General features: G+C 37.6%; 2 protein-coding genes across 4 annotated transcripts in view; both read left to right on the top strand.

Annotated features, from left to right (window-relative positions):
- Positions 1–12,320, top strand: part of LOC123684141 (lutropin-choriogonadotropic hormone receptor) — a 186,003-nt gene that overhangs the window by 17,926 nt on the left and 155,757 nt on the right. The gene's annotated exons all lie outside the window — the stretch shown is intronic.
- On the top strand, positions 4,836–7,073 carry LOC123684142 (tigger transposable element-derived protein 4-like). The gene is made up of 2 exons (XM_045623290.1): positions 4,836–5,590; positions 5,651–7,073. Exons 1-2 carry the CDS (start codon positions 5,196–5,198, stop codon positions 6,870–6,872), a joined length of 1,617 nt encoding a protein of 538 aa, XP_045479246.1. The 5' UTR covers positions 4,836–5,195; the 3' UTR covers positions 6,873–7,073.

Below are 12,320 nucleotides of genomic sequence, written 5' to 3' on the forward strand. Positions count from 1 at the left end.
GAACGCAATTTCGCCTCTCGCCAGAGGCGCTGTTTTAATTGAGTTAATTTTTTTTTGTGGGGTGCAGGGGAGATGGGAGGTTTGGATTTTCGATCGTCTGGATAGTAGTGGAGGTTCTTATCTTTCAATTCGTAGGAGTGCATGCATCGGTAGTTTTATCCAGATGCAGTTTCGTTTCGATGGGGATTTGAGAAGGGTTTGCATCGAAATTGTTTCGGTTTGTTGGAAACGATGGCCGAAAACGTATGAACTGTTTCGATTGAGTTTTCCAATATATGATAATTTTGACAAACAGATACACCTTCTAAGAAGGGGGTAGACGAACATCTAAAGCGTTTGACAGTGTGAAGCATGAAAAGCTCCTCCGAAAATTATATTTGTATGGCATTCGAGACTCCCAACTTGAATCAATACGAAGTTATCTAAAGAGTAGAAAACAAAGAGTTTCATTCTGGCGATAGTTTTCATATAAAGGGTGTTCACAAGATCTTGGAGGCCAATTCACAGGTCCAAAACGTGAAATAAGGTAGTCACCTAAGGTGTCTTTCAATAAATCGATTGTGGCACGAGCTGTGTGACATGTCCACAGCTCCTGGACATCGTGGTTGTTCAATTCAGGAATGAAAAAGTTAGTAATCATGGCTCTATACCGATCACCATTGACTGTAATGTTCTGGCCATCATCGTTTTTGAAGAAATACGGACCAATGATTCCATCAGCCCATAAAGCGCACCAAACTTTTCTGGATGTAACGGTGTTTCGACATACACTTGAGGATTAGCTTCACTCCAAATGCGGCAGTTTTGTTTGTTGACGTAGCCATTCAACCAGAAGTGCGCTTCATCGCTAAACAAAATTCGCTTATGAAAATCGGGAACAACGGCAATCTCATTTTGGGCCCATTCGACGAATCTACGCCTTACTTGATGATTGTTTGGCTTCAATTCTTGCAGGAGTTGGATTTTGTAAGCACGTAAACCAAGATCCTTCCGCAAAATCTTCCATAAAGTGGATAGACACAGATCCAATTCCTGTGCTCGATGGCGGATAGACTCATTCGGGTCTTCCTCAATGCTACGCTCTACAGCAGCAATAGCTTCTTCTGTACGCACCGTACGGCGTCTCTGGGGATGCGAGTTATCAATTAGAGTAAACGTGGTGCGAAAACGTTCCATGGTTAATCGAATTAACTGATCTGATGGACGCTTTTGTCGACGATAAAATTGACGTAGTGCGCAATACGTATTCCGCACAGAACCATTACTTTGGAAATAAAATTGAACTATTTGCAAGCGTTGTTCAGGCGTGAGTCTATTCATGATGAATTGCCAAACCAAACTGAGAATAAATCACATTACGGCTGTTAAATCGGTCTCCATCTTGAACAGTTATGCCAACTTAAAGTTATATACCTCGAAAAAAAACACCAGAACAATAAAGGGACCATTGGAAATTAAGAATTCAGAAATTCCTATTTAAAGGAAGATATGAATCAGCCAAATAATCTGTGTGCCAAAGTAATCGACCAGCTCATTAAACTTCGATTTTTTTTTAACATTGAGTATTATGTTGTGGTTTTGGCTTGATAATATAATTGAAACGTCTACATTAGTTAAAGGACTAATTGACTTCTAGATTAACTCAAAATTGAACCTGATTCAAGAAAAAAATTGTGGAATAAATTTCACCGATCAAATTGAAGAATACTGTTAATACGATTAAATACTGGTAACTCTTGATAAAGTTTATCTGGCGAATTTAGTAGTGACTAGCCCCTTGGATTCAAATGTGATTGAGCAAACATCATTTGATTACCGCCAATGGAGAAAAAAAGGGAGATTGGCTAATCATTAGTTTGCGTCATATATAATTTCTAAAGAAAAAGTGCACACTCCAGTTTCTCTAGACTTCTCAGTTATCCATATCACAGCCCTATTTCAATGAGATATATCAAGCAGAAATGTCATCCAAAGCGCCATACTTATGTTTCGTTGAAGGTTAGCCTATTAACAATATGGATCGCTCAGCTATAGCTGAACGTGTGAAAATTGTGAAAAATAATGATTCTGCAGTGAAGTACTTTTTGTTCATTACGCACAGATTGAGTTCGATAAAAGCGTACAATTGGTAAGACAGTGAAAAAACTCATAGTGGTTATTATTGGCTTAAGATCCATACATCTCCGAAATGCACGCTCGATCGAAAATATTATTGCTGTGAGTAAAAGTGTTGAAGTCAATGTAGAGTTAACTTTCTTTAAAATTGAGATTTTCAGAATGTGCGTTGATTTTTTTGCGCAGTGTATTTTGATCTCAAAGATTTTCCTTTATAAGAACATAAATATCCCTTTTTTCGTGAAGAAAATCAAAGAATTGAAGTGCTTGAAAAAGCTCAGTTCTAAACGAAAAAGATAAATTGAAATTTATTTCATATCGTATTGTTATTCTTTATTGCTGGAGAATGATAAATTTTTCACAAGCTACCTTCAAGATTAAAAACGTGGAAAAACCGAACCTTCATCTTTACAGCCTCCCTCCCAAGAATACCTGTCAAATTTGACTAATCCCCCAAGGTCCAACAGATCAATATCCCCAAAATGAAAATTCCTACGTTCCCCCTTGACCCTTCACCTTGGGAATTAACATATCGATATATCCGATAGATGGCCGAGAACCTTCATTTTTCACGGAAACGACCTTAGCGCCCATAAAAATTCGGGATGAGGGGCAAAAACGGATGCAAAAAATATATTTCTACGACCCGCCCGCTACGTTCTTAGTATTAGTAATAGGATATAGACCCTAGCGATTCTAGTTTCCTGCCTGCCCACGTGATTAATGGCGTCCAGTTATCTGGCGCGGGAAGATATTAAATTGACCCCGATACAATTCCGTGGGCCCCTTGATCTGCAAGGAGTCAGAGCAGGAAGAGATGGAATTCAATTCTTTTTTTTTGCAAAGGTGAGATTTTCGAGGGTTTGCTGTTCGGTGAGTCTCGATTAGGGGGGTTGTATTTGCTTGGTTGACCCTTTTGAATTCTCCTGATTTTACTACCTTTTTGACGGTTTTTCAATACCTGTCCTGGTCTTCGGACATTCATACCTGTCTCCCTGAATCGCTGCAACATTCTGGACACACTTGTATGGAAAACTCCAAACCTTTCTGCAATTCTTGTGTATGTCCACCCTTCTTCTCGCAAAACTACCGCTTGGGCACATTCCTCTTGGGTCAAATTGCATGTTTCGCGTTGCATAGCGATCGAGTGTAAAAATCAAACGAAAGAAAAACTATCGATCACTAGAATTGATCGAGAACAACTGATTTCAGAATGGAGCCAATACATTCAAAATCTGATAATATCATTTTCTCTATTCCTGCTGGAAATAAACATCTGTATTGAAGAAAAACGTTGAAAGTGAATAACATATGCATGCATAATTCTGATAAAAATAATTATCATTGAGAACACCTTCAGCTGTAGAATAAATTTGAGATTTCCATAATGTGCGTTACTTTTTTTGCGCAGTGTATTTTGGTTCTCATTTTAATACTCACACTAGGTCTATAGGTATCAAATAGAAGTAAGTATATGTGGATAAAGCAACTGACCAGAGGCAATAAAGTAACTCTACTATGGATACCGGGGCATTGTGGTATTGAAGGAAATGAAAAAGCCGATGGATTTGCAAAAAAGGCATCAAGGTTGGCACCTGTAGGTCCTGAGCTATTCTAAGGGCTTGGAAAATACCAATATAAGACTACGGTCCAACTATGGGAGTAGGACAATAGAAAAATCCTCTGGAGAAATACTGCGGGTCTTACTCAGGCAAAGAAATTTGTTACCTATATCAGAAAGCTCTTGAAGCTACCACGAGCAGAACTTAACAACTTAACAAAATACCGCTAAATAAAACGTTGTTGACTGTTTGGATTCGAAAGTAAAAGTAAAAAAAAAACACTTTCATTAAGACTATCGATCATAAGTTTATGTCAATATAAAGCTGGGAAATTATTCATTAATGATTTGAATATTCTCCGCGTGTTTCTGACAAGACTCGATTGTTGTAATGTAATTTTTTATGACTCGCCGGGACATTTCGGGCAATATCTCACCGATAACTTGACGGATGTTGGTTGTCATTGGAACAAGGCTCAGAAATCCAGACCACGCATGGATAAACCGGTATATGCAAAATCGTAATCAGAAAAGATTATATTATAACCCATTATCAATTAATCTTCAAATTTATTTAAATGAGATATGATTACTTCAAACATTATATTGATATTTCATTGAACCTTCCATTATTTGACTGAATTATACACTCTCTAATTAGAAGTCAATTTATCCAGAAATCTTCACAAAATACATATATAAAATTCACCAAATACCACCCTTATAAATTCTGAATTTTCCATAGAAACTTCCCAACAAAATCCAATCCAAATAAACTGCCCTAGATTTACATAACTCGGACGTTTAGAAAATTGGGTATGAAGAAAACTAGAATAACATAAAGGGCGAAACAAATTGAATTTTCACCACTCTTTTATTGGGTGAAGAACAAAGCTTCATTGCATGCGGATAATAAAGACTTCGGAGTCTTTCTTTTAGTGACGCTAAAAAAGATTCAAATTGACTTATTGACAACGGCAATTGCAGGCTTGAACTTTGATATACTCGTAATAAGACACTATCAAAATCTCTATAGCTGTTATTATTATCATCTAGTGTTGTCAGTGTCACAATGAATGTGTCTTAGTTACTTTTTCAAATGCTTGATATTTTCTTATTTTTTATATCTATTTTTATCAAGTTAAACTTTTTGATTATACAGTCGAACCTCTATAACTCGAACCTCTATAACTCGAACCCCTCTTCAACTCGTACTCTCTGAGCGTTCCCTTCACATTCTCGAAAATTCCCTGTATTTCGACCTCTATAACTCGAATTTCTATAACTCGAACACCTCTTCAACTCGAACTCAATGATGCGTCCGTTCAGAGTAAAGATCTCTTTAAGTCGAACATTCGAAAACAATCAAATCGGAGTTTTGGCTTCTTGCCACAAGGTGTCAGCGTAGCTGGCTGAGATGCTCGCGTTACCGACATTTTAGGGTATTCCCCCAACCAAGTGTGAAATACCGCGAATGAAACATCATAACAATAACACCAATCTGATTCTGGAATGAAATATGTTTGGAGTTGGTGAGATGTCGAAGCCGCGTAAACTGAAGTCTTTAACGATCGGAAAGAAGTTAGAAATTTTAAAAAAAGTGGAAAATCGTGTCAACAGAAAAATCATTTGCCAAGAATATGATATTCCGAAAAGTACATTATGCACTATAATAAAAAACAAAGATACAATAGCTAAGTTTGGTGCAGAAGTGAATAACCCTTGTGTAGTGAAGCGAAATAAGCCTAAGAAGAAAGTGAACACTGCATTGATCAAGTGGTTCGAAGCTTCAAGAAAAGCAAATTTGCCAATCTCAGGGCCCATTTTGCAACAGAAGGCATTAGATTTTTCCAGAAAATTGGGAGATGAAAATTTCAAGGCTAGCTCGGGATGGCTTGAAAAATTCAAAAAAAGGTAATGATTCTTATTGTTTCTGTTCGATACATGAGTACATGTTTATTTTTCCCGTTTTAGACATGGTGTATTGCAAAAAAAAGCGTGTGGGGAAAGTGCTGCTGTTAATCAAGAAGAGTGTGATAACTGGATTCGAGATGTTCTTCCTACAATTTTAGCTCCTTACGAAGCTGACGATATTTTCAACGCAGATGAGACTGGGTTGTTCTTCAAATGCTTACCAGATAAAACCTTAACTTTCAAAAATGAAAAATGTTACGGAGGCAAATTATCCAAGGAAAGGGTGACTCTTTTATTAGCAGCAAATATGAGTGGCAGTGAGAAATTGAAACCTGTAATAATAGGGAAAAGCGCAAAGCCACGATGTTTCGCAGGAGTGAAATGTTTACCCCTTACTTATTACAGTAACAAAAAGGCCTGGATGACGAGTGAGATATTTGAAAAGTGGTTGTTGAATCTAGACAAACATTTCCAACTTCAAAATCGTAGAGTTCTATTACTGATTGACAACTGCCCTGCTCATCCAAATATCGATCATCGATTGAAGGCAATAAAGTTGATTTTTTTTCCACCCAATACGACATCAAAATTACAGCCTCTTGATCAGGGAATTATAAAAAGTTTCAAATTTCATTATAAACGCAGGATCTTACAAACAGTACTAGATGGATTTGAGTCCAATGGCACTATCCCCAAAATTGATCTCTTGGATTGCATTCATACGTCGGCGGCAGTGTGGAGAGTAGATTTAACCCAGGAGACTATTCAAAACTGCTTCAGAAAGGCTGGTTTTGGGACACATAACTTCTATGACTATGAAGACGAACTGCCGCTATCAGAATTGAAAAAAATTATGACCAGTGAACAAAAGGTAGCTTTAGATCTCCAAGAGTCTGTTTTTAAATGTTTGGAGGTATTGAATGCTGATGATAAGGTTTCTTTGGAGGAATATATAAATGTGGACGTGGATCTTATAACAAGTGAAAATCCTTCAGAGGATGAGATCTTGGAATATGTGAACAATAAACAAGAAGACTTGGAAAATTTTTCAGAGACCATACCTGAAGATGACGATGAAGATGACAGTGTAGGAGCTGCAAGACAAAAGCCTTCTGACGCTGAAGTTGCTAAAGCAATTGAAACCATTCGGCTTGCGTTTTCAATGAATGAGGCTGCAACTGATGACGATTTAACTCTCATATTCGAAATAAGCAAGAAATTTGAAGCCTATCGTCTAAACAATAAAACATTTAGGCAAACTTTAATAACTGATTTTTTTTAATTCGTTATTGTTTTAAGATCATATTCTAGTTTGGATGATTCAAGTTATCAGAAATGAATTTTAGTTTGTTATATTATTATTATGAGGTAATAAATTTTTTTTGGAAAGTATGTGTTGGATATTTCTCTAAGTTGAACTCTCCATAACTCGAACTTTTTTCGCTTTCCCTTCAAGTTTGAGTTATAGAGGTTCGACTGTATTTGGTATAAGATAATTTTTCAAGTTCGTTTTGAAAAAATATATTGCATATTTGTTACTATCTAGCAAAAAATGAAATCCACGAAATGATTTTGGGTATTGCAAATTGAAGTAAATAATTGTCAATGAGGAAGCTTTTTGAAGCTTCGCCGGAAAAATAAGATTTTTTGCATTAATATGGATTCACTTCTGACTAGAAGAAAGCAGTTGAGTGAAAAACAGTCGGCGAAAGCCTTCCAAAGTGATCAAAATCTCAGATGAAGTTCTGTTGTTTTCAGAAATGAAAAAATTTTTTTTTCGAAAGAAGATAGTGGTGTAGGTTTCCAATAAGAAAAGGTTCCTCGCACCCCTATATCTACGCCACTGAGTAATTTTGGCCCTTACCTAATTCGAAATATCACATTATCAAGACTTCAATACCTAAAAATTAAAACAATGAATGCTAGTTTTTTTCAAACTTTAACAATCTGTATCTCGAAAACGAAGTTTGTTAGGATATAATATAGGATTTTTTCTCATGGAAGGAGTTGTTTTATATGACGCTGAAGTTATTGCACTGAAATCTGTATCACCCTGTATATTTACATGGAGAGTTAGATCATGGTGAGTAACTTGGAATCATCTAGCTACAGCTTTTTCTGTTAAATCATGAAGCATCTTGCTAAGAAGAGATAAAAACAAAACGATGAACATCCAAAAAGGGCATGAGAGTGATACCTAGCTGGACAGGCTGGACCTGACTCCTTCTTTGGGCTAGGAAAAGAACACAACATGGTAGTAGTTCAGCAATGAGTACATAGGATTGAAAGATCTTTCTGGAGGAATACTTGCGTTGATGAAAAATTTTCTCTGTTCTACACAAAGAAATTCATGTAGCTAACACAAGCTGAGCTTCGATATCTTGAGGGACTGCTGACAGAGCTTTGCAACCATAAGGTCTGTACTTTATGGGTCTGTGGAAGCATCGCCGCCTTAGGAAGCACCTCATGAGGTTGAGTCTACCAGAAAACGACCACTGCAGATGTTGTGAAGAGAAGGAAGAAACTCCGGATCACCTGGTGACGGAATGCCTTGCCATTGTTAGTCAATTTAAAAAATGCTTTAGACAAGAGACATGTTGAAGTGAGGAAGGAACGTTTTATGAAGCCATCCCAGATACTAGATTTCATTAGAACTATGCAACTGCAGGGCGAGATGTAAACTTAGATGAAGAGATCAGCTCTGATGAAGGGCATAATAGACCTTGAGGTCCCGGTGCGATGAAACTTCCTCCACTAAAGTCTAAAATGGGTCTATCGACAAATGAAATTTTGAAATTTTTCCTTGACATACGAAGAAATAAAAGGCTATCGAAACTTTCAAATACCTGATTAGAATCGTTAATGTCCTCGCAAAACCCCTATCCAACTTTGCCGGTCTCACTACAAAAACCTCATAAATACAGCACCACTTGAAGTTGCCAGATTGAGTGCCAACACAAAATTCGTATCGACTGCAAGCCGTAACAAGGCGTCCAATTCGGCCACTGCCGGGTCATAGAGGACGACGGGAATTCATAGAAGTGAATGGGCCGGAACCACTGGTGCAATTGATGATATCTCTCCCCAATTGCGCCAGTTAAAATACGCGCGCTGATGAAAATTTGAATATGGAATCGTTGAAATCCGTGGACTACGGGAGTTGCAGTGGTAATGCCGTTGGGAATATTGTGTTTTGTCGAATTAACGCTGACCTACATGAAGTCGACGGAGGACACTGGCCTCTATGCTCGAGTCTATGTGCAACCGCGGCCAGTGGCGTAGGGACGATGACCGATATATCGCTATATTAGCACTTCGTTAGTCCAGAACCCAACCAGCAACAAGACATATATTCTTTAAAATTCGAATTTATTCGTCAACAAAGTCACCTTCAAGAGTGAGTAGTATAGGGTGTTCTTTTTAGAGCTATAGAACTTTAAATTGCAATAAAACAATGATGGATTATTCGATTGACATGAATTTTATTTATCCGCAAGATAATCTTGTGGCATTACATTTTATATATGATTTCTGGCATATGACCGCCACGGCTGGCTCGGATGTAGTCCAATCTGGACGTCCAATTTTCGATGACTTTTTCCAACATTTGTGGCCGTATATCGGCAATAACACGGCGTATGTTGTCTTCCAAATGGTCAAGGGTTTGTGGCTTATCCGCATAGACCAATGACATTAGATAGCCCCACAGAAAGTAGTCTAGCGGAGTTAAATCACAAGATCTTGGAGGCCAATTCACAGGTCCAAAACGTGAAATTAGGCGGTCACCAAACGTGTCTTTCAATAAATCGATTGTGGCACGAGTTGTGTGACATGTTGCGCCGTCTTGTTGGAACCACAGCTCCTGGACATCATGGTTGTTCAATTCAGGAATGAAAAAGTTAGTAATCATGGCTCTATACCGATCACCATTGACTGTAACGTTCTGGCCATCATCGTTTTTGAAGAAGTACGGACCAATGATTCCACCAGCCCATAAAGCGCACCAAACAGTCAGTTTTTCTGGATGTTTAGGTGTTTCGACAAACACTTGAGGATTAGCTTCACTCCAAATGCGGCAGTTTTGTTTGTTGACGTAGCCATTCAACCAGAAGTGCGCTTCATCGTTGAACAAAATAAAATGGACGTAGTGCGCGATACGTATTCCGCACAGAACCATTATTTTCGAAATAAAATTGCACTATTTGCAAGCGTTGTTCGGGCGTGAGTCTATTCATGATCAATTGCCAAACCAAACTGAGAATAAATCACTTGACAGCTGTTAAATCGGTCGCCATCTTGAACAGTAATGCCAACTTAAAGTTATATACCTCGAAAAAAAACACCCGTTACATTTCTGCACTAACACGTTTTGTCAAGATAATAAATGAACAATATACCATGCACTCCAAAAATACGAAAACCATTACCTTTCTAGTTGATGTTTGAGATGTTGGTCGCTTTAGATGGCTTTCACAGACTGCTTTTCATACTTAGCTGACGCTCTCTTTGACTCAAAAATATATTGATGAATTCATGTTTTCTTCTCAGTTACCTATAAACGCAATATTGAGATTAAGCAATTTTAAGAATCGACGATTCATTCATTCACTGATGCTTTTGATCAGCGGTGAGCAAGCGGGACTAGGGATTCATCAAGCCAAGTAGCTTGACATTTTAACCAACCACTTGATTTGAAAATCAAGCTAGTGAAAATTTACATACTTCAGCTTGACTTGATTTTAGATATTCATTGCTTGACTTGATATCAAGCCACTTGATATTACTTGAGCTTGATATGCACTGGTCGCACGGCATATATTTCTGTAATCTCGTGCGCACTTAGACTAAATAAGAGGATTCCTCGAGCGCCGAGAGACTGAAGCATTCGCCAGTTTGACTTTATTAGTAGTTTTTTCACATTTCTATGAATTCTATTGATAGATTTTGGTAGTTTCAGAAATATCTTTCCAAACTTGGCCAAGGATTTTCATCAACGCTAGCATCTTCAACTCCTGTTGAAAAAAAATTTCTACAGCTGCTCTTACAGTTACAAAAAGCCGCAATAGCTTAGGCGATAAATCTATAAGATGCCTCATGTGTCTTAGATCCTGAATGGAAAATTATGAAATCAAACAAGGCCTGGAGGTTTTTCAATATTAAGAAACTTATTTTTTATTTTGTTATGATTTATAGTGATTTACTTGTTTCTATTTCCAAAACATTCATATCTCTGGTTTTTTCAGACTAGGGATCAAAAAGTACCATATAGTGGCTAGAACAATACACGAAACTCGTTTTTATCTATTTTCCATGCAACCAATGTAAAGCCACTTATCCATCAATATCTCGATACAGACTTATATCTTTTTTCTGAAAATTTGACAGGCATCTTTTAAAGCTTGACACAAACGAGGAATGAAGTGGTATCTGTGTGCCATGCTCGGAACTTATTGAGTGACTAGTTATGTTTGACCAAAGCCAGATATTGAACAGAATGTTGTAAAATTATTAAAATTTCTATTCAGATCGTTCCCAGAAAAGGAAGATCATCTTTAGCCTCTTAGCTGAGAATAAATCCAACAGCTATAAATTCACATTTGTCTCACATAACCCGCCACTGCGGGAGCAGTCTCGCCAGCCATATTACATAAATTAGAAAAATGTTGAGTAGGACTTGCACATGTACGATTGTCACGTTCAAGATATTTACAATACCAGAAACCGACGAGGATAATCGTCCAAGGCGAAGGATCTATGGATTCCTTGCTGTTCTAACACTGAATCAGATCTGAGAACAGGAATTTTTGTGGAAATCTCGAAGAAGATCTATGTTTTTGCGCGCCTATTGTTTCAACACAATATAGGCGATCTTTGGTGAACTCGATAACTTTTGAAATGAAGGACTTAGAGTCTTGTAATTTTTAGAAAAATTTTGAATTTGAATGCGCATGTTGAGTATAAGATTATGGGTCAAATATGTTTAGTGGTTTCGGAATAAGTCCCTTCAGAAATGTTCTTCTGCGATTGAATCGAAAACAATCGATGAGTTTGAATTGAAACTTTGTAGATAGTTGTATCGTTGATTCCTTCAAATGATCACAACATAAAAAAAATTCATAAATAGCTTTTACATAAGGGGTGTTTTTTTTAGAGCTATAGAACTTCAAATTGCAATAAAACAACGATGGATTATTCGATTGACATGAATTTTATTTATCCGCAAGAAAATTTTGTGGCATTACATTTTGAATATGATTTCTGGCATATAACCGCCACGGCTGGCTCGAATGCAGTCCAATCTGGACGTCCAATTTTCGATGACTTTTTCCAACATTTGTGGCCGTATATCGGCAATAACACGGCGAATGTTGTCTTTCAAATGGTCAAGGGTTTGTGGCTCATCCCCTTAGACCAATGACTTTACATAGCCCCACAGAAGGTAGTCTAGCGGTGTTAAATCACAAAATCTTGGAGGCCAATTCACAGGTCTAAAACGTGAAATTAGGCGGTCACCAAACGTGTCTTGCAATAAATCGATTGTGGCACGAGCTGTGTGACATGTTGCGCCGTCTTCTTGGAACCACAGCTCCTGAACATCATGGTTGTTCAATTCAGGAATGAAAAAGTTAGTAATCATGGCTCTATACCGATCGCCATTGACTGTAACGTTCTAGCCATCATCGTTTTTGAAGAAGTACGGACCAATGATTTCACCAGCCCATAAAGCGCA

Source organism: Harmonia axyridis, chromosome 7 (genome assembly GCF_914767665.1).
Source record: "Harmonia axyridis chromosome 7, icHarAxyr1.1, whole genome shotgun sequence".
Lineage (NCBI taxonomy): Eukaryota > Metazoa > Arthropoda > Insecta > Coleoptera > Coccinellidae > Harmonia > Harmonia axyridis.